Raw genomic sequence first — 26042 nt, 5'->3', positions numbered from 1 at the left:
CCCCCCCCCACACACACACATGCATGTACTGTACGTGCAAGCAAACAGGGACACAGGGGTGCAGAATGGTACATTCCACTGAAGAAATATGGGGAACCATCTTTTGACATCAAGTATGAAGGAACTGTAAGACTGCAAGCTGTTTGGGCAGGAGCATTAGCACACTGTGATGATATTAAGTAAAAATTGAATAGTAGCTGCATCTGCTTAAATATGATAAGATACTTATTTGAAATATACCTGGCTAGTGCAAACATAATGTTGGCTCTCTTTTAACTACGGATAACACGATTCAACCCATTTCAAATTGTAGCGAGAAGGGAACTTTATGAATGCTAGAGTTGGCAGTCTAAGCCTGTCAACAAATGGGAGGGCTGGGGGCAAGCATGTAGGGTTGCTGTTCCGTGGGTGGGGATGGGGGATCCCCCGCTCCCATCTTCTATCCCATTGTGGCCTCCTGCCACAATGGGAAATCTGGCAAGCCTAAAAATGCTGACAACCATTTGACTGCATCAAGGGAGGGAGGGAGGGAAAGGAAAGCAGAAAGTCTAAATTTCCGAGACTGGCAACTGATTTGCTAAACATGACCATAGGAAGCCAGTGTTACTGATAACCCATTTCCCTGAATAAAAACTTGTCAGATAAACTAGCATGCGACAGCCGAAAATCCTCACTTGTAAAGTCAAATGAAACACATGCACTAAGAAAAGTATCTACAAATGGTAACTACTGCCATTAAAGTGGAATGCACTTTATCTCGGCCTTACTAAAAGAACTGAATTTTGTTTTATATAAAAGCAGCAGCCAAGTGACTTTCACATAAAAATTAAGAAAGAAATCTGCATTTTAAAAAAAATTACTACAGGTAATGCTCTCTAAATGCAACCATAATTAATGCTTTATCTTAAAAGAGTTTATGACAGTCAACTTTCACCTAAAATAAATGCATCAAATACTTGAATCATGCTTAACGTCTAATCCTTGGAACAGATAATAAAGACAGTTCTTATATTCATGGGGAAATGTTAAAGTCATTCAGTCATAAGAAAGGGCCAAGAGGAGAGCAGTTTCTTGAAGCTGCCATTTACAAGCGCTTCAGGGATTTAATGTAACCCTGTTCAAAATACGTTTAATTAATCTCCACAGTACAGTTATTTGTCTTCATCCATGCAGAAAGTGAGTTTTGAATTGAACTAAAGATAAAGACCTTCTTCCAAAAGGTATTCCCAGCGAACGCAACTACCAAAGTAACATTAGAAGAGATAGAGGATTTTTAGAACAGGCACCATACAGCAGGACTGATTACACCAAGAGCCAGAAAAGCTTTCTACTAGGGATACTTCCTACTTTTGTAATGATAAAAAGGATCAATTTGACATAATCCACTGCACTCATAATTTCAGGACAATAGTGTGCAATTTTTTTATTAGCTCAGAAAAGAAAAGACGCTTTACACACACTGGAATGACATTAAATTACACTGCACATTATTAGTTTTACAAGACTTATTCATTAAGATTAAAGCAGTATGTTCTTTGGGGGGGAAAGTGTTAAGATTGCTTAATAAGAAATATGGCATAAATTTATCATGTTGGCCCAGTTTCAAACAGCAAATAAGATGAACTCTTCTCTGTATATTAACAGTTTGGTATAGTGGTTAAGAGCAGCGGGACTCTAATCTGGAGAACTGGGTTTGATTCCCCATTCCTCCACCTGAAGGCAGCTGGGTGACCTTAGGTCAGTGACAGCTCTCCCAGAGCTCTCTCAGGCCCACCCACCTCACAGGGTGATTGTTGTGGGGATAATAATAACATACTTTGTAAACCGCTCTGAGTGAACGTTAAGTTGTCCTGAAGGGCCATATATAAATCGAATGTTGTTATTGTATTATTATAACAATATATATAGGTTTTATACAGAGATTTGAGATACTTGTTTTACTATATACTTTGTTAGCCATATAACAACAAAGGATAGCATAGTCTCATTTTAGACCAATATATGATGCAACATCAGTTAAAGACAAAGAATTCAACAGAGGCCAAACACAGGTTGAGCTCATCAACACTATTTTTGTGACAGGTTTCAGTCTGTGGAAGCAGTTTTAAGGACATAATCCAGAATCACTTGCACTGCCCTGACACTTCCCAGAGCAAGCACAGAAAGCTGAGTCATAGCAAGCCATAGGCAGAGCCAGGCTCAAAGACAACAACTGCCAGCACTGCATACTGAGGGTCAGAGCTGTCACAGCAGTTCCAAGCCTCAAACAGAAAACCTCAGGAACAGCATGACTCCCCTTGGCTGTGTTGTTTGCAATTTCAGCAGCAAGAGCCTGTTCCTCAGTATAAAATATCAAGAAATTCTGAAATCCTTAGAAGCCCATTTGATCAAGACCATATTAATCACAGTCCCTTCTCAGAGAAGGTTATTATGCCAAACTGCAATCTCATCTAAGCAATTTTTCAAACAGGTATAAAAATATCTTGTAGTTTTATTACTTAACAGGAAACATGGAATAACTTTATGCATGAATCCAGAAGCAAAAATCAGACCCAACAGATAAAAGTGTAGTATATATACAATGAAAACATGGATGAGTATACGCACATTTTGTGCAACATCACTATAAGCCAGGCCTGCACAAAATCTAACCCACCAACAGCAAATGAGCCACCCCAGAATGATAAACTTGCTTGTTTTTACAATCTGCACTAGACTGCAAAATTATGAGGGCTGTCAAACACATGGCAAGCCACAATATAGAGCCTTGGTAAATCTCAAAAATGGAAGGGGCTACTACCGTGGGCAGAATGGGACTTCCTTGAACCCCCCCCCCCTTCCACTGCAGCCTGCAATACAGTTTGACATTCAGCTCCCGGGAGAAACGGATCCCTAGGAACAGCAGGAGCGATGAGTTGAAGGTCTTCAGTGGGAGAGATTGACAAATGGTAGCAGTAGGATTTTCTGCTGCAGCCAAACATACTTTTTAAACCAAACAGCACTAAATTCAGCTACCAGGAAGCAAATCCCATTGAACTTAGTGGAACTGAGTAAATGTGCCTAGGACTGTGCCATAAGACTGCCCTGTTGCTGACAACAGATGGTACAACACTATTTCAGAAGGTATGTTGCATTATAATTTCCCCCAACATAGGGCTTCTGAGCCATGAAGAGTTGGACAGAGGTAGCTTACCGGGCTGATATCATTTTAAAACTCTCTCTTTTAAACAACCCGCAAAAGTACAGGAGGACTTGTACTCAGCATCAAGTCAAAACCCTGAACCCTGGGTAATGCACAAACTAGCCCATTTTTAGGGAAATGCTTTTTTGGAATGGAGATCTTTTACTCTATGGTATTTTATTATCAGTAAGAAGTTTCCAGAAGTCTTATCTAGCCCAAAAGTTATATTTATTGTGGGTACCTTCTACATTTCTGTACATGAATGCTTTTATAACTAGTGAATACTGCTTAACTAAGTTTGATAACAGATCCTAAGGCCTTCAAACATCTGCCATTAAGTGTTTCTAACTGCTTAGTCCAAAGGGACTTAATGGTACCTCTCAGTGGCACTGCTCTATTCCTCTGTTGATTCAGCATTTTTGTTTTAAGTCACCCAACAATTACACAGTAGCAGTTTTATAACATTTGTTACCTCCAGTAAGCAGTACATATAAAAACAGCGCTACAATCATTACAACAGTTTAAGAAACACAAGCATCTCAATCAGGGCTATTACCTGTATTCTCGCTCTTGAAGTATTTCAACAGGATCCAGTCCTTGAGGTTTTTGAATTGGGCTGATACGGTTCTGTTTTTGCTGCAGTGGAACAATAGGTGACGGCTGCACAGCAGTGGGCTGTGGTACAGAAGGACCAGGCATTACCGTGGAAGGCTGGGGGGCTGCAGGAGCAGGTGAAGGTCGTCCACTAGGAGGGGGAACAGCAAGCTTCTGAGGTGTACTGGAGACACTCATATCTGCCACTTGTCCTGTAAAATAAAATATATCCATTTAAAAAAATATATTGGCCAATGATATCTAAACAAAATAAGAACCTAGGCCATATGATCAAAAAAGTTCCCACAATCCATTCACTATAAAGGAAGAAAATACAGTAAGGGATGAAATAACTTTACAGAAAATATTTGCAGAAATCTGAAAAAGCAATTCATTTCTTAATCCTGCTTGTCAAACACTGAGTTTTAAGCTTGCAGTTCTCAGGTATGCCAAAAGAGCATCTGAACATTTGATTCTTTAAATATGCAAATAGAGGGCTTACTGAATTAGGGAAACATGTATAATTGGCCATGTCTGGACTTTTTAAGATATTAGTCCCTTCTGTGTGAAATAAACATGACCCATATAAAAGCACATTTCTGCACCTATTTTCTTGAAAATTATTTCAGATAACTTGGAAGAGAATGTTTAGCCTTTCAGATATACTAAAGAACTTATTAAACCAACTTATCAATACCAATAAAACATGCAGTGCAAGAATATTATGATGTTCCTACAAAAATCTCAACTGGAAGAAAATTATTAAGTGTTTCTTCCACCACTCTTGTGGTCAGAGGGCCTTCCTTAAATACCTTGCAATATGAGAAACAGGCTCTTTTAGCAATAAAATCCTTTAAAAAGAGCAGAACAGGTTTGGGGGTTGGGTGGGCAACAATTCCCACTGGAAACTGAAGAATGCACTATCCCTTGCTGCTTTTAATTATTTTACATTTGTCCTGCATTCTAGCTTATTTGTTGTTTTTTTCATGACTAGTATTCCTTAATTATTATTCGATTGTTCTTCATGCAAATATGTAAAGAATAGCACTGATAAGAAAGAAAAAATAGTAAGTTAAACCCTAGGAGCTTTACACATTAACTGACCACTCCCGGTGACACTAATCAGTTAATTTATATTTTTAGACAGGTTCGAAGCCCATCTGGAAAAGGCAGTTAGGCATCAGAACTCTCCTTTTGTTACTGACACATCTTATGTATAACACAAATAAGACTGCTTGGGATTTCAAGAGCTGAAAGTGTGGTTTCCTAAATTTTATTCAAAGGAGACTATGCACTAGTGAAACATTTTCCACTGAAACAATAAACCGATTCCATTCTCCAAAAAAAAAAAGACTATGAAGAAGCTAGTAAAATAAGTCCTGCCATACCCCTGCCCCCATCTAGCACCCACCCCTCACCCCATTCACACAGGAGTTGAGTACCCTACTGTACCCTGCCCCATGCCCCCCACTCTGGCCCCTGGGACCCTGCCCAGCCTAAATTAAAATCAGACTGAAAAGTTAAAAAGCAAGTATTTTCCAGATAGGAGTGTTGCTGAAAAGAAGTAATGGATTTACTTCTTTCTTATGCTTTTCTTGAATGGAAATCTTGCACCAGCTCTGCAGCCCATGCTGCTGTAGCAATAAACTATGATTAGTGCATGAGATCTCTTGTGTGTGCACAGAGATGCCAGAGAAGGGGCTTGTACTACAGTTTGGCACCTGGAGGAACTCTATGCCCTCCACACTGATGCTGAACCATGCCACCAAAATCCTGTAGCAAAAATGAGTTTTATAGCTCTTGTTGTCTTTGCTTCCCTCTCTTCCTTTCCCAGGCCCAACCATGTAAATATTTGTCTTCAGTTAAAGTGGATATGCTATAAAACAGGCTTACCTTCTGGCCAGGTTTTTGTGGCCATGGCAGCTGTGTGTCCTGGCATTCCTGAAGCAGCTCCTGGCCCAGCTGCAGGGCCACCCAATGGTGGAATCCCCATCACTGCAAGTAGTAGATGAAGAGATGGAATTAACCCCTTTCTCTGGAGGAAGCTTTAAGGCCATTGAGAGGAAACAGAATATTGAAGGGTTATTCTATATTTTAAAATGCAAGCCTGTTAAATATTGAATGAAAAGTATAACTGTTCACTATAGCAAGTGTAGGCATTGCAATAAGCTAAGTCCCTTCAAAGTCAACAGCTGCCTGTACATGCGCAATCTCTGTTGTAGGCCTTGCCTTGCCTGAGGTGGTTAGGAAAGCTCCCACATTTCTCTCATTCTGTAGACTGTTTAAAACAGAATTGCTCAGTTAGGCATTTTTTCAAGTAAGTAGATGTAAAATATAAAGGAATGGTTCAGAGGATGCTTCTATACAAAAGGAAACAGGATTGTAGTCTATTTTAATGTTCACTGTCATTACTTTTACTGCATTGTCTTCTACTTTTGTAATTTCATTTTCTGCACTGTTTACTATATCTCAGGTCCAGTGTCTTTTTCTTTTTGCATTCTTTTTCTAACTTTGGATCCTAGCTTATTACATTGTGAACTGAATGTCTTATGCTGCCGCATTATATTGTTTTATGTTGTGTTATATGCCTTGTGTCTCAGTGAGAAAGACAGGCTATCAATAAAGTAAATAACTAAATAAAAAGTTAACATGGAAGAAACAGACCTACCATCTCCTATAACATTAGAGAGCACACCAAAGCAGTATAGTTATGTGAACTCACTGAGACCAAGGGAAAGAAAAAACAGGGCTCTACTGTGCCCGAGGGAGATTCCCATGAGATGCACTGCACCCCCACATCATCACAAGGGAAGAATCCTGCTCTCATCATCACTTCTTTCAGTGGTGAAACGAATGGAAGCCTGCCAATCAGCAGGAAAGTCAAAACAGGGCAACTCACAGACAACAGAAGGGTTTATGCATACTTTAAGAGTTCCCCAGAAATGCATAAAAATGTAAATTTAAAATGAACGAAATAAGTACTTCAGGTTAATAAAGCATCTTTGCTGACTGAAACGATCATCTTGCAGTACCCAAAGTCTCATTTATTCCTTTCAACAGACTTCTGGATTAGCAATATACTCCATCTCTGCACTAAAGAGAAACCCCCAAACCTTCCAATTTAGATGGAAAAGGTTCTTTACTTTTGGGGTACAACTTGGGTTCCCCTGCTGCAATACTTCCCCTTGACATCTCACCAATTTGCCATTTCCCTTTTTCCTCCATTACTTGTTCCAATTCCCCTTTTATATTTGGCTGCTTGCTCTAGTAGCCTACTGCTTTTATTTACCTCATCTACAGAGAGATATAAGGTGGGAGCAGCAAGGCAGGTGAGAATTTATGTTGGTGATTTCTACTAGTATTTGACTGTTTCTGTTTGAAGACAACTTAGAAAAATTCAAAGAAATAAAAAGAATGTAACACCTCTCCCCCACAAAAATATTGGTATGCTCATACACAAGGAATTTTATAACTGGAGACATGTACCATAAACTGTACTTTTCCTAACCAGTCCTTTCCCATCAATCCTCCCATATAGCATCAGAAGAAAGAGGAAAAAATACTTCCATTGCTGTGCTGTTCCACTCCCATCTGGGGTAAGATGAACAGTTTCCTGCTCAGCTAGCCCCAAAACGCAGCTGTCAGAGTAATAAATGCAGTATTTTTCGATCGTGTATCTCCCCCTTCAAATTCCCCACTGGCAATTCCTTGCAGGAACCCAATTTGTTATTTAATAAGCATAAAGAAGCAAACAAGGCCACAATGTGTCCATAACTATGGCACAGGAATAAATCAAAAAGGGAGCTGACCAATAAACAGCATGCAGCTATTTTACCAGTTGCCTTGTTGTAAAGAGTCTGCTGCTGCTGTTGAATCCCAGGCAGTGTCCTCTTTCCTTGAACAGCAAGTTGAAGATTTTCAGGTAATGGCTGACCTCTAGCCAGCATTTTGTACGCTAGAATCTGAGCTCGGAGTTGATGCAGCTGAACAGGACTAAAAGGTGAAGGGCCTCTGCTGGGCTGGCTCATAACTTGCGGATCTCCTGCGATCATGGGTCCTGGCTGGCTTGGAGGCATCTGGGGTGGAGTTGGTCCTCCTCCAGACATTGGACTAGACACGTGGTCTGGTGCTCCCAGAGGAGATGGGTGAGGAGACATATAGCCTAATGAAGAAAGCAGAAGGATAATCAGCTGTAGTTTTACTCATCACAGTTATTAAGTATGGCCTATTTAACACCTGAATATGATATATGAAGCAAGCATATCCTCCTGTACATTACTGGGACCTCAACAAGTATTCCCTGTTATTAGGCCTGAGACAGTTAATTTTGGTCCTTTACTCAAATAATTTGACTGTTTACTAAAAACTACAATTAAAACAATCATTAACAGTCTTTAATGGCTTTCCAAATAACAACACATAAGAACACAAACTGTTAATCAATGCCAATTCCTTCCTTTAAATTCATCAGGTAGCCATTTGGAAATTTCTTTCTTTGGTAATAAAGAGTTTGACACATCTAAGTTAAATATACCTTGACATACTCATATCTCCAGAACTCTGCTGTTTCTCTGCAATGCATTTAAAAATGCGCAAACTAGTAAAAGGTTAGAGACATAGCTTCCAATCTATCAAATTTCAACACTGAATGATTAACAATTAGACATTTCATAGCACAGCTGAAGGATTTAATGGATATTTAGGCTATGTACAAATGACAGTGACTTCCCTCTTAACACTACCCCAGCAGTAGCTCTGGTCCAGCACTGGTAGCTTGATAACTTTGCAAATGTAATAGGGCAAGTCTTGCTGAAGGGACTCAAGTCTTTTAACTACTATCAGAATCATTACTGAAACTGCACCCTCTAACCCAGCTGACTACATTGAAGCGAAACTGCTCACAGGAGTAATCAATCTAGGAACATCTGTTTTTTCAAAAAGAAAACAATGAATGGATGAGAATGTGTGTGTGAGAGAGAGAGAGAGAGAGAGAGAGAGAGAGAGAGAGAGAGAGAGAGAGAGAGAGAGAGAGAGAGCGCCCAGGAAAAAGCAATGAGGGGAGCATGCTATCTAAAAAGATGCTCATACCAAAACATATACATATTACTCAATTGTGTGGCTACAAGTTAGCATTCAGTTTCACTAATACTAATACTTTCACTAATACTAATACTTGAAGAAACTTAAAGAACCAGTTAGATCAAAGATGCACAAAGGCACAAAAAGGATCATGTATACTATATAACATGACAACTCCATGATACTGCCTCTAGTTCATAGAAAAACTATTGCATATATACAACTTAAGATCCAATTGATGAAGCAGCCATGTTTTCATGTTTTGCCACTGCTACACTAGTGCCCACCTGTACATGAAACATGTGAAGAGAAGCCATATGTTTCAAAACATACTGTGGACAAATGGCATGTAGCTGCAGCCAAATGCACCTCCCTGGCATGTGTTCACAACATACAACTGAGCATTTAGAGATGTGCATTTCCCCTTCACGTTTTTCATGTACTGACAGGAGAATAGTAGCAGAGAACCAGTCAACACCGATTGGCACATCAAATATGAGCCAAAATTCTATCTATTTTGCAATGTGCAGTGCAGTCATTAAGATTTATACAGGCCCAGTATCTATAACCCACGGAACCTACGGAAAAATAATAAATGCATCTTTGAGGTATCAATTCAAGCCCCAAAGCTTATTCATTTAGTGAGTGAACACCTGAACACCAAATATAGATATTTTCTACAGCCCTGAGCCACGAGAGGCAGGACATAAATATTTTCATTAAATATTTATTTTAAAAAGATATTATCTATTAATAAATAAAACAATATTACTCAGCACCAAATACATCCATTACATCCACAAAACATAGATCTGAGGGACCCTTCTGGGTGGTCAGGGGCTTGTTTTGTTCAGTACATTGCAGATAAAATTGCTCACATTCAATCCAACTTGGACTCTACATTAGCAATAACAGGATGAGAAGGTCCCAGAGTAGGCAACGTGTCCACTCGAGTGAGATACCTTTCAGTTTGTTCAGTATGAGGATGAAGACAAGATACTTGGACGTTTGAGTCTTACCACTTGCTTATATAATCCTTGCCCAGCCTGGGCAGGGAGGGGCTGACAGACTGGGAAAGGAAGTTGTCATCCCTTCCTTGAAGTGGAAAGTGGTGCATCTACTCCTAAATTCTCGATTCAGGAAAGCTGAATGGCATCCAGTCTCAAATGTACAGCTCTTGAGTAAGGTGACTGAACAAGTGGTGGCTGGCCAGCTTTAAGCATTCTTATGTGGCGCAGAGCAGTAAGCGGCAGTACTGCAGCCCAAGCTCTGCTCACGACCTGAGTTCAATCCTAGCGGAAGCTGGGTTCAGAGAGCCAGCTCAAGGTTGACTCAGCCTTCCATCCTTCCGAGGTCGGTAAAATGAGTACCCAGTTTCCTGGGGGTAAAGTGTAGATGACTGGGGAAGGCAATGGCAAACCACCCCGTAAAAAGTCTGCCAAGAAAACGTTGTGATGCAACATCCCCCATGGGTCAGTAATGACTCGGTGCTTGCACAGAGGACTACTTTTATCTTTTATATGAATAGGGTTATATGGATCGCTTCCAGTCTGTTTTCTGGTTTGGCTATGGAACTGAAATGGCCTTAGTCACCCTGGTAGATTACTTGCATTGGGAGATGAACAAATGAAGCGTGAGTATTGATTCTGCTGGATCTCTCAATACCATCAATCATGGCATCCTCCTGGACAGCCTTTCCAGGCTGGGACTGGGAGCACTGCTTTGCAAGCTACCAGGACAGGCAGATCTGGGCTCAGTTGCCACCAATATGCAGATGGCACTCAGCTCTATCTCATGCTTCTAGCAGATCTAGCAAATCGTGAACACATGCCTGGAAGAAGTTTTGAGATGGACGAGGGCTAAGCAGCTGAAACTTAATCCCAACAAAGTGGAGGTGTTACTAGCGGGGGAAATGTCTGACCCCAAAACTGGGATGTCTCCTGTTCTGGATGGCTTTACAGTCTCTCCTAAAGAAGTAGATTCATAGCTTAAGGGTGCTGCTGGACCCAGGCTTCCAGTTGGATAAACAGTTGTTAGTGGTGGCCATGAGTGCCTTTCACCAGCAGCTGTTCCTGGGCAGGAAAATGGGGTGTCCTGGTGGTACACAACTGTGGTGGTGGTACACTACTGCGGTACATGCCTTGGTAACATCTAGATTGGATTACTGCAATGAACTCTACATGGGGCTGCCCTCAAGGGCTGTCCAGAAATTGCAGTTGGTACAAAATGCTGTGGTCAGAACACTAACTGGTGTGAGTTGTAGAGACTGTATCACTACAGTCTTGTTTCAGCTACACTGGCTCAACAATTTATTCCCAGGCCAAATTCAAGGTGCTGGTATTGACCTTTAAAGCCCTATATCCCTTAGAGGCATCATTCTTAAAGGGCCACCTACTCCCATATGAATCCATCCAACCACTCAGGTGATATTTAAAGGGCCTGCTTTGGGTACTCCTGCCATCTGAGGTTAGACTGGTGGTGTGATGCAATAGTACCTTTATTCCATCTACGGGATAATGAGAATATTAACTGCTCAGTTGGCCTAAATAAGATGTACTTGGCCTAGGCATTCCTGTTCCTCTCTCTCAAGGTCCTAAATCTCAGAGAACGGCTCTAACTGATTTGGGAGGGAGGAAGAAAGGAGTAATGGCGTGTAACTTCAGGAAAGTTCCCATAAGAAGATCTTATTGGTTATTACTGGTCATCTGATACAGCAGGCCAAATTCTGTAATTGAGCATTGGTCAATCTATTCTTTTTTGGCTGCCCTAACTTACTTACTCTCTACCAAGCTATCCAGTTGTTACCTCTTACTGTGCCAATTTGTGTGCCTATGCTACAACTCAAGGATCTACTCTATGCTCAGAAGTGAAGTACTATCTAAGCTCAAGGTATTGAAAGTGTTGTTTAGACAGATAGGTTTCTATATTTTACAGCAGTTGTACTTATTTGTGAGTGAGACCACCCTGGAAACCAGCAAAGGTTTGCTTTGCCCGATTCTGAGGGAAGTTGTTCAGGGTTCCAGGTCTTTGGAGCCAGAAACAACAACTACAACTACAATCATCATCATCTATGTATATACCACCCTTCAGGACAACTTAACATCCACTCAGCAGTTTACAAAGTATATTATTATTATCCCTACAACAACAATCACTTTGTGAGGTGGGTGGGGCTGAGAGAGCTCCTAGAAACTGTGACTGACCCAAGTTCACCCAGCTAGCATCAAGCGAAGGAGTTGGGAGTCAAATCTGGTTCTCCAGATTAGAGTCCCAAACCACTACACCAAACATTCCTCCTAGGGGGTTTAGGCCCCTGGTAGCATCATAGGTGGCAACTCAAGAAAGGTCCTTCTGTGTCATGGCACTAGGGAGATTTGTTTGTCTTCATCTACTGTTGTCTTCCTCCAATGGGTGAAAACTTTTCTGTTTGATGGGCAGCGCAACCCTAACGGGGACAGGAAAAGTGAATAGGAATCGAACTAAGGCTTGCGACGGCGGAACTGGCTCCTATGTGTGCGTAAATGCCCTTCTGTCGGCGGTGGCACGAGGCACAGCACCGCTGGTGGGCTGGCACCGCCGCAAGCGAGAGGCGGCCAGGAGGAGGCGGAGGAGCGGCGTAGAGCCCCGATCAGTGCAGGAGGGGTGGGGAGGAGGGCAGGGCCGGAGTTAGTTTGCTCCCTAAGCCCTTCCAGAAGCGGGAATGCCCACAGTGGCGCAAAAGAGCTACGCCACGAAAGAACAAGGCGTAGCCCATAGGCGTCCACTGAACGGTGAAAACTCGGCCCCCCTCTCCGAGCGCCCAGCCCCACCCCCATGGCCCAAAGGAGCATAGGATGGGAACTACCATGGGGACCAATCAGCGTGTGCTCCCAGCGTGGACAAGCCCTCCTCCACGCACCCAATCACCTGCAAACGCACCCTATAAAACAACCGGCCAGCGCTGCCCGCGCCCCAAGTAAGTGAGCACATGGCGGGAAGCTCTGCCCCTTTGCTGTGTGCCGTGGGCACTTTGAACACTAGGCGGGAGAGAGGGTGCCCACGGTGGCAGGCACTGGGTGCACTTTGGGGACTTTGCGAGGAAAGTGGGAGAACTGTGCACTCACTGAAGGGAAGAAGGGCAAAGTCCAGAATGCCTGGCTAACTAACAACAGCCACTCCTGTTTCCTTGCAGGTGTCCTGACTCTGAAGTTCCAGCTTGGTAAGGCACGAGGGAGTGCTGACAGGTAAGGTGGAGATGGGGCGATGGCTAACCGTCCCGCTGATTAGTGCTAACTGCCCCATCACCTGAACCCACCTGACCTCTTCAGGTGAGGCTCAGCAGGGGAGGGGGCGATGGCGGCAGCCCCTGCCTGCCCCAGAGGCAGTTGCCCAGAAAACTACTCTTGACCAGGTGTTTCTAACTACCAGCTCGTTTCCTCCCTTAAAGGTAAAAGCACCTCAAGACAGAGTGCATCCTCGCCAGACGGTCTTGCATCAGCTGGTCACTGCCGCTGCCACTGGTGCTCTCTACTATGCGCATCTCCTCAGATCCTGGAGTGTGGGCTTTACCTCAGCTGTGGACCAAGGCAAAGCCCACATGTGTGTCTTTCTCTTGCAGGCACATCTTGAGCATGTCTGCTTGCCCCCTCCCCCCCGGAATCCTCTCCGAGTGACATCTGGATCCAGCCCAGGAAGCAATACCTCACAGCAGTCCACATCTCAGCCGCGCCCCTGGGAGCTAGAAGGAGGGCTGCGCAAAATGCCTTGGCCCCCTTTCCAGCCTAGAAACAATGGCACTGTTTCCAGTTTAATAAAACGAGTTGAAAAACAACAAACTTGTGTGTTTGCATGCCTGACTGACTTTGTCCTTAGCCCCTCCCCCAACACCATCACACATTCCCAATTGCACATCCCCACAAATGTATCAAGTGGACCCCGTTCAGCCTCCCTGCCCCCTTCCTCCCCCCAATGTAACGTCAAGCAAAGGGGTGGGAATTGAACTGTGGCCCATGAATGTCTGGGGGGAGGGGGGAAGCACTGAGGACTTTCATTCTCTGATAGGGTGAGCGGCTGTGGCATCTGAAAAGCCAGGAAGACGGGGTGCATGTGGAAAGCTGCTGCCAGGGGGTGGGGGTTGTGTTTGCAGAAGCAGGGATGGGCTTGCAATGGGGAGGGTCTGTCAGTTGGCTCTGGGGGGAACTTCTCCCCAGTACTGGGACGTGGCTATCAGGGTCTGGCCCCCGCTCTCGCTTTGTAGAGATGCAGTGATGTGTTCCCGTTGCGCGGCAGCAAGTCTGAGTGCGCTTTTCATTCCCCTCGTTTCCAAACAGCCTCCCGGCCCCCCACGTGGTTCCCAATGGGCGTTCCTGTCACTCATTGCCAGCCCAGCCTCCTCCCCCCACCTGCTTCTCCGGAACCGGGGGACTAATTAGGGTTGCCGGTCTCCAGGTGGTAGCTGGAGATCTCCAGAAATTACAACTGCTCCCCAGGCAACAGAGATCAGCTCTCTACTGTCTGGCCCTACTTTTCAGGGGGGGAACCTTTTTCTTTGGGGGGTGGCAGTGGAAGCAGGTATGTGCAGGCGCAGCAAGTGCCTCATCAGAAATGGGGGCTGGACGGGCGAGGGGTGTGTGTTCGACCTGTACCTTCACTGTCACCTCTGCCCCCCCTCCCTGGCAGGGATGCCTGCCCTCTGACAGGGGCATATTGGCGGCAGCGGTGGCAGAGATCGCGGCCTCCCCATTGGCTGCGCTGCTGCTTTTCCCTCGCCTGGATGTGAGGGGAGGGGTGTGGCCATTGGCTAGTGTGAGCAGGGTTGTCGGGGCAACGGTGGGTGGGACCTCTCAGGGGCCGCTGCATTTCACCTTGCCACGCTCAGGCACCGGCGAAACTATCCTGCAAAAGTCAATAGGGTGCCGTCCAGTGCCACCCCATTTACACTGGTGCACGAGCAACGGCGCTGCCTGGGGGGTTAGGATTGCACTGTTAGTGTTCCCTCATTAACTCTTATTAACTCTTCTCTCTGTTTGAAGTATTTTAATGTTTGCCACCTTGGGGACCCTGAACTGAGTGGAAAGGCACCATAGAAATATGTTAAATAAATGAATTGAACTTTTTAAATATAGAAATACTTAGTCGTTGAAAATTTTGAAGCCATGGGGGGCAGATTTCTCTCAAAAATGTCTAAAGAAAATCATAATATATGTAAAACTCATTTTCCTATATGCTTCCATTTATTTTACCATTTTAATAACATAAAATTCGTATCTGCAAATATAAAACTTTATTTTGGTCATACTCAAAACTGTGAACACCAGAGAGAGCTGCAAACTGCTGTATCCTATGCTATTAAAGCACATCTCATTTAACACATGACTGTCTCTTAGGTGGGCAGCAGGACACCAGCTGCACATTGCCTATGGGAGTTTAATTCTGAAACCATGAAGGAACCCCATTTGGAATGGGACTGCAGTGCAGGAGCGGTTTCAGCCCTCCCTTCATGCTCTATTTTCCCAACCCCAAATGGCCCTGGGTGGGTGGTTTTTGCCCCACTGGGGGCTTCAAGTGCACTGCTATGAGGCAAATAACGTCTCCCAGGGCCATTCTGAGTTGCGAAAATAGTGTATGCAGAGAAGACTGGAGCCCCTCCTCTCCTGTACCACAGTTCCAAGTTGAATCAGGCCCCTACAGCACGTTAAAATTGAGTGCTCATGGGGAACTTGCTGCTGGTGCTCTGTTTCAATGTCCCCAACACTGAAAATAAAAAATCATAAATGTGTAGCAAACAAAACATTTATTATTTGGACTTAGAAGCAGTCTTTTACACGTTACAGTGTAAAAGGCAATCTGATTTGACAATTGTATTACATGCAAGAACACAGAAAACAGTAAAATCTTCAATAATGTGACAAAATGAGTCCCGTATACATATCCCTGAAAATACGTTAAGTATCTTTATAGAGTACTCAGAAATTATCATTATTGAGTACCTTAGATAAAAGTCATTTTTTCTTCATATAATTTATTTTTATTTTGAAAAACCAAATAATAGTAAGAGGAGATACAGAACGAAAAAAGGGATTTTAGAACATAGTTGTGTAGATTTGAGATAGTTATATATAACAGAATATATAAAACATGGGAAAGTATTTCTTCCCAGCATGCCCTTCGTTAAATTTTTAAGACATTTTCTATAAAATACAATGATACTTATAATTATATTCAACACTTTAGATTACAAATTAGGTAACTAATCTATATTACTGATAATTGTTCTTAGTTATTCTTAATTATCAGCTACATGATCAAAAAAAGCTTTCAATTTTTCCTGAAATTCTAGGATCAGCCTATTTTGTATATAAGATGTTAATTTTGCCACTGGCACATATTCGTATAGCTTATTCATTCATTCTGTCAAATTTGGATAGCATTGTTTTCCATTTTGCTGCATATACTACTCTTGCTGCTGTCAGTATATATTTAAACAGTTTGGTATGTATTTTTTATAATATAACTTGGTAAGATATTAAATAATATATTTTTAGGGTTCAATACAAAACGAAACTTTAGTATCATTTGCATTTCTCCATGTATTTCTATCCAATATTTCCTTGCTTTTTTGCACGTCCACCACATGTGATAGAATGTTGCATCCATGTGGGCCTCAGCCCTCCGGTCGTCGGAACCAGCAGGGGGTGCACCCTCCAGGTTGGCCCCACTCCCTTGGGAAGGCTAAGGGTAGGCCTCAGAATTGGGGGGAGGAGGAGGGTTTACAGCACCCTCAACCCTCTCTCCCTTCGTTGGTTGGTCAAGACCTCTCTCTCTCTCAGCCCTGTCCCTTTCCTCCAACTCCCTCTCTGTCTTTTGCTCACTTGCCTTCCAACTAGTCCTCACCTGTCTTCCTGAGCTGCCCACTTTTATGGGGCCTTCCCATAAAAGGGTATCCCGCCTCCCTCTGGTCCCACCCTATCTCTTGCAGTCCCTCCCCTCTCCCCAGTGGATTGCTTGTGGGAGTACCGCCCTGCCTACTCCTACCTTTCTGGAGGGTGGGGCTGGCTGGGCCTGGCCAGACCCGGCGTGGATGGGACCACAAGGGTGGGGTCCATCACTCTTGAGGCTCGGCCAAACCCACAGCTCTGGCAGCCCATTGTGCCGCCTCCACCCCTCCTCCTGGCCCCACCAGTTTGTTCCTCACTGGAATGTGCCCAGCCGTTGGCCCAGGATTTCCCCTGGGCGGTGTTGTTATTGCGGGCTGGGCTGAGGTGGCCATCTGCTCCCGCTCTGCCACTCCTCCTGGGGCTGGGACAGTTTCAGCCTCTGCAGTGGCGCTTGCCACAGGCCTAGCCGCCTGTCTCCAGGCGGCTCTGTGCCCCTTGGCTGCCCTGGCCACCACCTGGAGCTCAGCTGCGGCAGCGTCTTCCTCCTCGGGCCCTCTTCTGGGCCTGAGAGGTAAGTTCAGGGGGGAGGGGGCTGCCAACCCCTGACAATCCATATTTTGACATTTCCCCTGTAATCCTTGTTAACTTTTGCAAACTTAATCCTTAAAATCTTTTGCAAACTTTTGCCTTAGATAAAAATCTTCATACAACACAGTTTTTAGAAAGCTCTGGAAAACAAATTTGCCTCGGTAAAAAGATTGAATCCTAGTTTATCTATAAACTCACTGGGTGTACTTGGACAAGGCAATCATTCCCAGCCTCCATCTTCTCATTTGTGAGTTAGAGTAAGAATCACCTATCTCCCACTGTCATTCTAAGGATGAATGATGTTGATATGGTAAGCACTCATGATGTACTATTCAGTTATACACAACTATGCAACACTGAAATCAGCAGGGCTTGCATAATTATAAGAGCTCTAGCCAAAACTCACTACCACAGACCACAAACATTATGCAAAGAAGGACAAGACATTTCCATTTTTTGACTGATGTCAGCAGCTGCCCAAAGTTAGCATGTACTGTATAAATACATTTTTTTAGAAATCATGAGGTAAATCCTAGCTCTAGTTTAAGTTACAGATGCCCACAAAAAACCCTGAGTGATTTTAACATTTGATAGGCAGAAGTGTAATAGTGGTATATCACATATCCTTACTTCCAACATAAACAGACAATGTACTTAACACACCTACCTTACAAATAGATCAAACTGTCACTACTCCACTGCAATAATCTTGTTTGCTATGTTTTATAACCAAACACTGCAATCTGTTTATATTAATCCACTGGAGCCGACGGGTTAATCATCACTCTGCCCACACCCCAATCCTTCTGCTTTTCTCTCCTGTTTCTCCCTTAAACAAAGCTGGTTCCAAAATTTTCCACACCAGCCTGTTCTGTAGTTCAACAATTTATAACAGTGCTCCACACAACTAATTCGGAAATTAATACTTTATCAGATGTATGTTTTAATGCAAGCAGAACACTAGCAAAACCTGCCCATGCTGCAGCAGAAGAATGACTTCTGCTGTAAGTTTTCATATTTTGCAATGAAGTCCCAGTTCATACCATAATGAGCTCTACTGTGAGGCAAAGAAAGGCTGCAGATATTGATTGCCATTAAGAGAAATAAAATGGAAGCCACACTATTCTTAGTTCTCCTTGCGTGATTCTTCTGCAAAAGCTTTACTCAATTGTCATTGTTATTTATAGACCGCCTTTCTCACTGAGACTCAAGGTGGATTACATAATGTAAGGCAATACGATCAATGGCTGGGACATTCAATAAGCAATACAGTGAGGCATAGAATGCAGAAATTGAAAAGAAGCAGAGTATCTGATCCAGAGGTGATAGAATGCTGAAACAAAACACAAGCAATTTGACATGATATACTAATGACATGGAAACTATTCAGTAAGAACACACAGCTACAGACAGTACACAGTAGTATAGTCTACAATCTTTCTTCCCAAGAGCATATCAATGCTCTTACATAACCCTATCCATTTCAGTGAGAATTGTTCAGAAAAACCTCCTCCATGTAGACCCACGGAAACAAGGAAGAAAGGATACTATTTAGATTTTCTGCATCAAGAACCAAAATGTCAAGGAACAAACTGACAATCAACTGCTATCCACCACAATCATTGCTCCCCTAATACTTCAGCAACCTGAACAGAAAATAATCATATGTAATCAAAACACAATCTACATTAAACTCTCAACCACTTGTGTATGCAACTATGTATCATGATTCGTACATTTGTTTATGCGTCTAAAAGTAACATCATAAGGAGGTTTGCCACATGTCCGGTTTCCACCCAGACAGTCCAGTATTTTTGGAGATTGTTTGGGGGAAACATGCCCTAAATATTGGACACCTGGCCCCTCTCCTTCCCCTCCCCCATCACCCAGCCCAGCTGCCTGGCCTTCTGCGGCTGTGCCATGCCATGGCCAGCCCAGGGAAATGGCCAGCAGCCCCAGTGGCCTCCTGTGGTTGAGTGGCACCAGCAAGAGAGGCCAGCAGCCTGGGTGCCTGGACAGCCTCTTGTGGCTGAGCAGCACAGGCAGGAGTGGCCAGCACCCTGGGTGCCTGGGCTGCCTCCTGTGGCTGTTCAGTGCTTCACAGGAGTGGCCAGAAGCCCAGGCTCTCGGAAGTGGGTTGTCATGATGACATCACATCTGGTAGTGACATTGCACTGGACAGGAGTGCGCACTGCATGCACGATTCTTAAAAAAGGTTAGCTTGTCTCCCCTCCCTCTCCCTGGGGTCCAGTATTAATTCAGAACCCATATGGCAGCCCCAGTCATAGAATGTACTGTTATGGTCTAACAGTCTAGCTGTTTAAAGACATTTGTTTATCCATGCAGTGTGGATATGTGTATGGTGTACAATGAATACAACTTTCTCATCTGAAGATCAGACTGACATTATGTGTATGTGAATGAATCAAAAAACAAGTGATACTGCATTATTACAATGAAGATAAATAAACAAAACCATTGCACTAATTGCTACTTGAATTTTTTTCAAGGGGACACACTGTACTACCTTACAGAGTTCAACAGCACACGAACATTCTGAAAAAGGAAATATTCATTCTGAGGTTATTTTTAAAATAAAGAATGTCTGAAAGCCACATAGAGATCCCTAAATGATATTACCAGTGTTTGATTTCAACTGTGAATTTTTGGGGGGAAAGAACCGTAAGTGATGCACTTTTGTTACCACTCGCTCAGTTTTTACACTGTCAGAGATGTAAGAGGATTTTACATCAACTTCCATTCCCAGAGCTTACATATAATGTATGCCATTATATGAACATTTCACCTTTCTGAGGTCTTCCCTGTTTCCATGCACATCTGAAAACAAACAGCTGCAGACATAGAGAGCAAGGAAATGAAATGGGAAGTTTCTAAGGCAGCAGGCACATTACTAATGCAGGAACCAGAAATAGGCTGTAGTGAGAATAATCTGTCTAGCACAGAATAGGTAAGCAAGTATTAAATCCACATATGGGTTGCACAGATTTTTAATAACATCTGGTCCAGTAATAAAAGTCTATCTGTACCTACTATTTTTCTTTTACAGAATGCAAAGTAAACCTTCCACCTAAAACTAGCCTACATGACTTCTGACCCACCAAGTTAAATGCAGCCCACAACCAAATACTGCAGACTGCCTGTTAGATACATCTCAGGCAAACAGGGAAAGGAGAGTGATCCATAAGGCATAGCCAGTTTGCATCTACAGGCTTGGTGGGTTGTAACTTGTACAGACTCAGACTGATATTGCAGCTGCTTTGGCCATTAAAGAAGTTTTTAAAAAATCATGTGCTATATCCCTGAGAAACATCTAATTTCAATATTTGTAACTAGTAATAAGTATGTAATCTGTAAAGCACATGTTCTTTCTCCTGGATGTCAGAGCCAAACTATATATGACACAAGATCTGTGATTAGGATCTTTGACACGTAGTGGGGTATGTTTGTGTGTGTGTGCATGCATATTCAAGACAAAGAAGTAGTGGGGGGGGCAGAATATGACTACAACCATGATATAAGAAGACTAGAGGTTTGACCCTTTCCTCCTCCACCACTATTTACCCAACTCAAATTCCCTGCCCTGTCCTCAGGGCTGCTATTAGCCACACAGGGCTAGTAAGAGTCCCCATATGTTTTCTCCTAAAGAGTAAATAAGCAGCTCCAGAGGGAAGGCTTTGCACCTCCAAAACAGCACAGTGAAAGAAAGAGCTACGTCCATCTGCAGCCCCAATCTGAATCTTCTTCCCTTTGTGCCTGCTTTTGCCTTAAAAGAAAACTCAGTACCTAATCATAGATCTCTTGTACTATTGAATACGTTGTTTGGCCCTCAGAGATCTGGGAAAACAAGAAATTCGTCTTTGCACCTTGGTTAGCAAAGGTAGGCATGTACAATCAAAGCAGAATTATATCACAATGTACCATCTAACACTAGAAAAACAATATTCAGTGTGAATACAGGATGAACTAATATTGGTGGTATTCAATTACACCGCTGTTATTTGTGATGTGAATCTAAATTGAGCCTCAGGGAGGTACCTACTCCTATTCTCCTCTTGCTCCTGGGCAAAGATGTTTACTGCCCCTCAGCCTCTCTCTGAGACAATCCAGGTACCTCCGGGACCTGTTAGGTCGTGCTCCTGAGACAAACAACAGCTGATTATTCCTGCTGTTTAGCATTTGGATAAGAATCTAAGCATTTTTTTCTGAGAATCTACTTAATACAGTTGAAGATATTCAAAGATTTATAACACATCCTAGCTTTTAATTTTTAGATAACAAACCTGAATTCAGTCTCAACAAAAAAGCTTCAATGCATTCATCCTATCACCACGGAGATCATCTCTGTCCTAGAGAAATATAGTCTCAGGACTGAAACCCATCTGTTTCTCACCATGAAAATAAATTTAGGAAATCATATTGTGACAAAAAACTGCACACAGATCATGTGTGTTGTCAGATTCAAAACATCCACACATGGAATTCAGGACAGAATGCAGAAAACTGCAACAGTCTATAAATCAGGTGGTCTAACTAGAGGACCCTGCATGGTGAAAGGAAGCTCACAAAGAATCTGACTCCTGGGTAGGGTTTTTGAAAGAAGAATGGCAAAAATTCATCATTTGTAATTTTAAAAACATCTCAACACCAAAGAGGAAGGGATAGGGAAGATTATTTTCCTCTGTTTGAATGTCTGTTCTCTTCAATATCAGCATCTAAAAATTACTTATCTTCAATGCTACTACTTGGGAACAAAAGTCTCATCATTCCTCACTGGTTTGAGCAATGACCAACCATTTTGAATTGTCCAAGTTTTGCCCTCATGAAAATCTATTAAGCAAGTCACTGTCATCTCCATTTAAGAAATGGGGACTAATGGATTCCTATCGAGGTAAGATTCACAGCCATGTCTCCAAGATCCAAGTACAACTCTGAACTCTAAACTATGTTTGATTTGTGATGGCAGACATAAGTAATTGGAACTGTTACAGTTCATGGCAGTTCAGTTCAGTTTATTACACTTATATATTGCCCTCTCTGCAAGAGGGTTCAGGGCAGTTCACAACAGAAATTAAATACAAAGTTTGAGTACAGTTAATACACACATAAATTATGGCAAATGTTGAAAAACTACTCTCAAAACAATCACACAGCAACTGCTAACATGTGGTCATCAAAACTAGAGTTCAGATCATTAGATTTAAATGTAGATATAAAACACAAAATATCTCTGCATCAAATAATCATGGGCTGGTCCCCATGCAAACAAATAAACCCAAACAATGTCCACAACTACAATATAGTGTTCCACAAATCCAGGATTCCCCAGACTTGTAAAAAAAACTTAAATTTTTTTAGCAATCTAATTTGAGGGTACAATTCTACATCCCACCCCTAGTTAATAGTGCCCTGACCTGGATAGCCCAGGTGAGCCTGATCTCATCAGATCTCAGAAGCTAAGCAGGGTCGGCCTTGGTTAGTAATTGGATGCAAGACCTCCAACGAAGACCAGGGTTGCAGAGGCAGGCAGTGGTAAACCACCTCTGTTAGTCTCTTGCCATGAAAACCCCACCAGGGGTCACCACAAGTCAGCTATAACTTGATGGCACTGTCCTCCACCACCAAGTTAATAGCAATGTTAAAAACAATACTCTGCCAGAGCACAGGCAACCTAAAACACATACAAAAAAACCATGGTGGCCTTCAAGAGGTGATTAATCAGGAATCTGCAGCTAGATCTGGTTTGTGTCTTGCCCACAATCACCCACTCTCCCTCTTGCCAGCTGTAGTGGTGAACAAGTGGTCAGGACTGCGGCAGCAAGCCCGGAGCAGCAAGCCAGAGCTGGCAACAGAGGGTGAGAAGCCTTCCCCTTGCAACTTTCCTTCTTGTTGATATCTCTGGGCTGAGAAGGCAGCCATAAGGAGCATAATCATAACTTTGGTCTAATTCCTTGAATCTCCAGTTTAAAATGTAGCAGGGCTGGTACCACTGCTACAGGGTTTCTGCCTGAGGCCTTGGAGAGCCACTGCCAGTCAAGGCACTGGGAAGCCATAAAGGTTCATTGTAACTCTATTAGCTATAATAGAGTACAACAAATTTAGAAGTCCCCGGTCAAATCTCATCTCTGATCCAAAGTCATTAGGAGACCTTAAGCAAGTCATAGCCCCATTTCTGTAATATTAGGATAACAGCACTGACCTACCTTACGGGACTGTTGAGAAGACTACAAAAAGATAATTTATATGAAGCATTTTCAACATTTAACAGCACTATATGCAAGCACTATTATCAGCTTAGTATAAGGCAAGTTCATATGAGCCAAAAGACTGCATCCTCTTAACCTTAAAACCGGCTCTTAAACACAATGATAATTGATCTACCCAAAAAGAGGTGTGGGGGCATGGGGAAATGCCTCATCTGTATCTAATTTTGAACCCAATGTTTTCAGCAAACACCACCTGTGCATATCACCCCTCCCTCCTCCTCCTCTACATGTGCATGTTATATGTATTCTCACATAGTGGTGGTGGAAAGTGCTGTCAAGTCATTGATGACTTATGGTGACCTCTGCTAGGACTTTCAAGGCAAGGAACTAACAGAGGCAGTTTGTCTCTGCAACCCTGGTCTTTGGAAGTCTCCCATCTCATAACTAACCAAGGCCAATGCTGCTTAGCTTTCAAGATCTGTTGAGATCTGGCTTGCCTGTACTATCCAGGTCTGGGCATATTATCCCATACATACCCAAAATGTATACACTTCTAACTGGGATATTATACTGTAGCTTTAAAGAACTTAGACTAGACCCAAAATATATCAAAAACATAGTGGATATAAACCTTGACTATGCTGATCCATCGGACTTTGTGGTGGCCCCATTCCAGGATGAGGAGGTCGCATACTTGCTGACTTCATGGAGGTGCTGTGCAGGTCTTCAACCATTCCTTTCTCATGCAAACCATCGATGGACTGCAAGATTCAACCAATAAAGAATTTGACATTGTTTCAGAGAATTTCTAACTCACTATGCAGGGCTTATGACAAGTGACATTATCTGTAGTGTTAAAATCTAAAAGCAGTATTAAAATTGAAGTGTATGAAAAAAACAGAAAAATAAAAGTGGTATGAACAGTATCCAAGTCAACAAAGTGATCAGACCTATGTGAACCATGATATGGCACCAATATTTTCTGTAATGACACCTTTGATGCTTGCATGCTTTAATCTTTTAATACTAGTTGTAAAGAAGAACATTGAAACATGGCCTCTTTAGTCATTTCATTCAGACTATTACACCATACTCTTGCTGCCTTTAAAGATCTCTTGTGATGTGTTTAGACAACAGTATTGCCAAAGATAACCTTCTACATTTTTGTCGGCATTAGCGACCAAGTAGGAGACCACAAATACCACTTACGTAATCTGCGAGCTACCAGTTAGTGGCGCCAATTAAAAGATTTGTTATTGGCCCAGCCTCCAACTATAAGCAGTAAAAACAGGGTTTCTCACCTGTAACTGTTGATCGTCGAGTCTCTTCTGTGCAGACACACATTGGGACTGCGCAGGCGCAGGCCAGCCGCGGAAAAGATTTTTCTAGCTCTAAGAGATGTGAGGGGGACGTTCGGATCCACCGCGCATGCGCGCCGGTGTTCCCGCCAATTTTGAATGCATATATATCCGAACGTCCCCGGCATTCCCTCAGTTCACCTGAGCCGCCGGAGAAACAATGGAAGAAACCAAACACTCACAGCGGGGCAGGCGGGAGGGAATGTGTGTCTGCACAGAAGAGACTCGACGATCAACAGTTACAGGTGAGAAACCCTGTTTATCGTCTTCGTCCTTCTGTGCAGCCCCACATTGGGAGAGTAACTAGCATCTCACCAATGGGGGCGGGTGTGAGTGTCTACTTGAACAAGGACTGCAGGACAGCTGTGCCCACAGCCGAGTCACGTCGTGCATGCACATCCACAGAATAGTGCTTGATGAAAGTGTCTGCAGTGGACCATGTCGCAGCTTGGCAGACGTCCCGGAGCGGCACTCCTCGTAGGAAGGCAGCAGAAGCAGCTTGCGCTCGAGTGGAATGAGCGGTAACCAACAAGGGACACTGGACTCCAGCATGCTGATAGCAAAGTTTAATCGTAGACACAATCCAGCGAGAGATGGACTGGGCAGAAGCAGGTGAGCCCTTGCGAGGGCCAGAGTAACACACAAACAGGGCAGGAGACTTCCTGAAACATTTGGTGCGGTGCAAATAAAACAATAAAGCACGCTTTACATCCAACGTGTGTAGTGCTCGTTCCCCTGGGGATGAAGGTGTTGGAAAAAAGGAAGGGAGGAACACCTTTTGCTGTAGGTGAAACCTTGAGACTACCTTGGGCAGAAACTCCATGCTAGTGTGGAGCATGACAGTACCAGGGAAAAACTGCAGGAAGGGAGGGTCACACCGCAGGGCAGACAGCTCCCCAACACGCCTGGAGGACGTGATTGCTACCAGGAAAGCCACCTTCTGAGTGAGCAAAGGTAGGGGACAAGAAGATAGAGGCTCAAAGGGCTGGAGCATCAGCCGGGAGAGAACCAGGGAGAGACTCCATTGCGGAATGGGATGGGCCCTAGGAGGGAAGGTCTTGAACAGGCCCTTCAGGAACTGCTTGGAAAGCCAGTGAGTAAAAACTGTCTTCCCATCAATCTGCTCATGGAAGGCAGAGATTGCAGCCATGTGGACCTTAAT

At 43.3% G+C, this 26042-nt stretch overlaps 1 protein-coding gene across 2 annotated transcripts in view; it reads right to left on the bottom strand.

Annotated features, from left to right (window-relative positions):
* The window catches only part of SMARCA2 (SWI/SNF related, matrix associated, actin dependent regulator of chromatin, subfamily a, member 2), a 145916-nt gene that overhangs the window by 94183 nt on the left and 25691 nt on the right, over window positions 1–26042 (bottom strand). For both annotated transcript variants that reach the window (XM_054987638.1, XM_054987637.1), the window contains exons 3-6: window positions 24154–24283; window positions 7611–7937; window positions 5669–5770; window positions 3738–3987 (exon numbers count right to left, since the gene is read on the bottom strand). In XM_054987638.1, coding sequence (XP_054843613.1) covers window positions 3738–3987; window positions 5669–5770; window positions 7611–7937; window positions 24154–24283 — 809 coding nt within the window. The remainder of the gene's footprint in view (window positions 1–3737; window positions 3988–5668; window positions 5771–7610; window positions 7938–24153; window positions 24284–26042) is intronic.

This window comes from Eublepharis macularius, chromosome 8, assembly GCF_028583425.1.
Source record: "Eublepharis macularius isolate TG4126 chromosome 8, MPM_Emac_v1.0, whole genome shotgun sequence".
Lineage (NCBI taxonomy): Eukaryota > Metazoa > Chordata > Lepidosauria > Squamata > Eublepharidae > Eublepharis > Eublepharis macularius.
The sequence above is the reverse complement of the archived record's forward strand: the minus strand, read 5'-3'. Positions and strand labels throughout refer to the sequence as shown.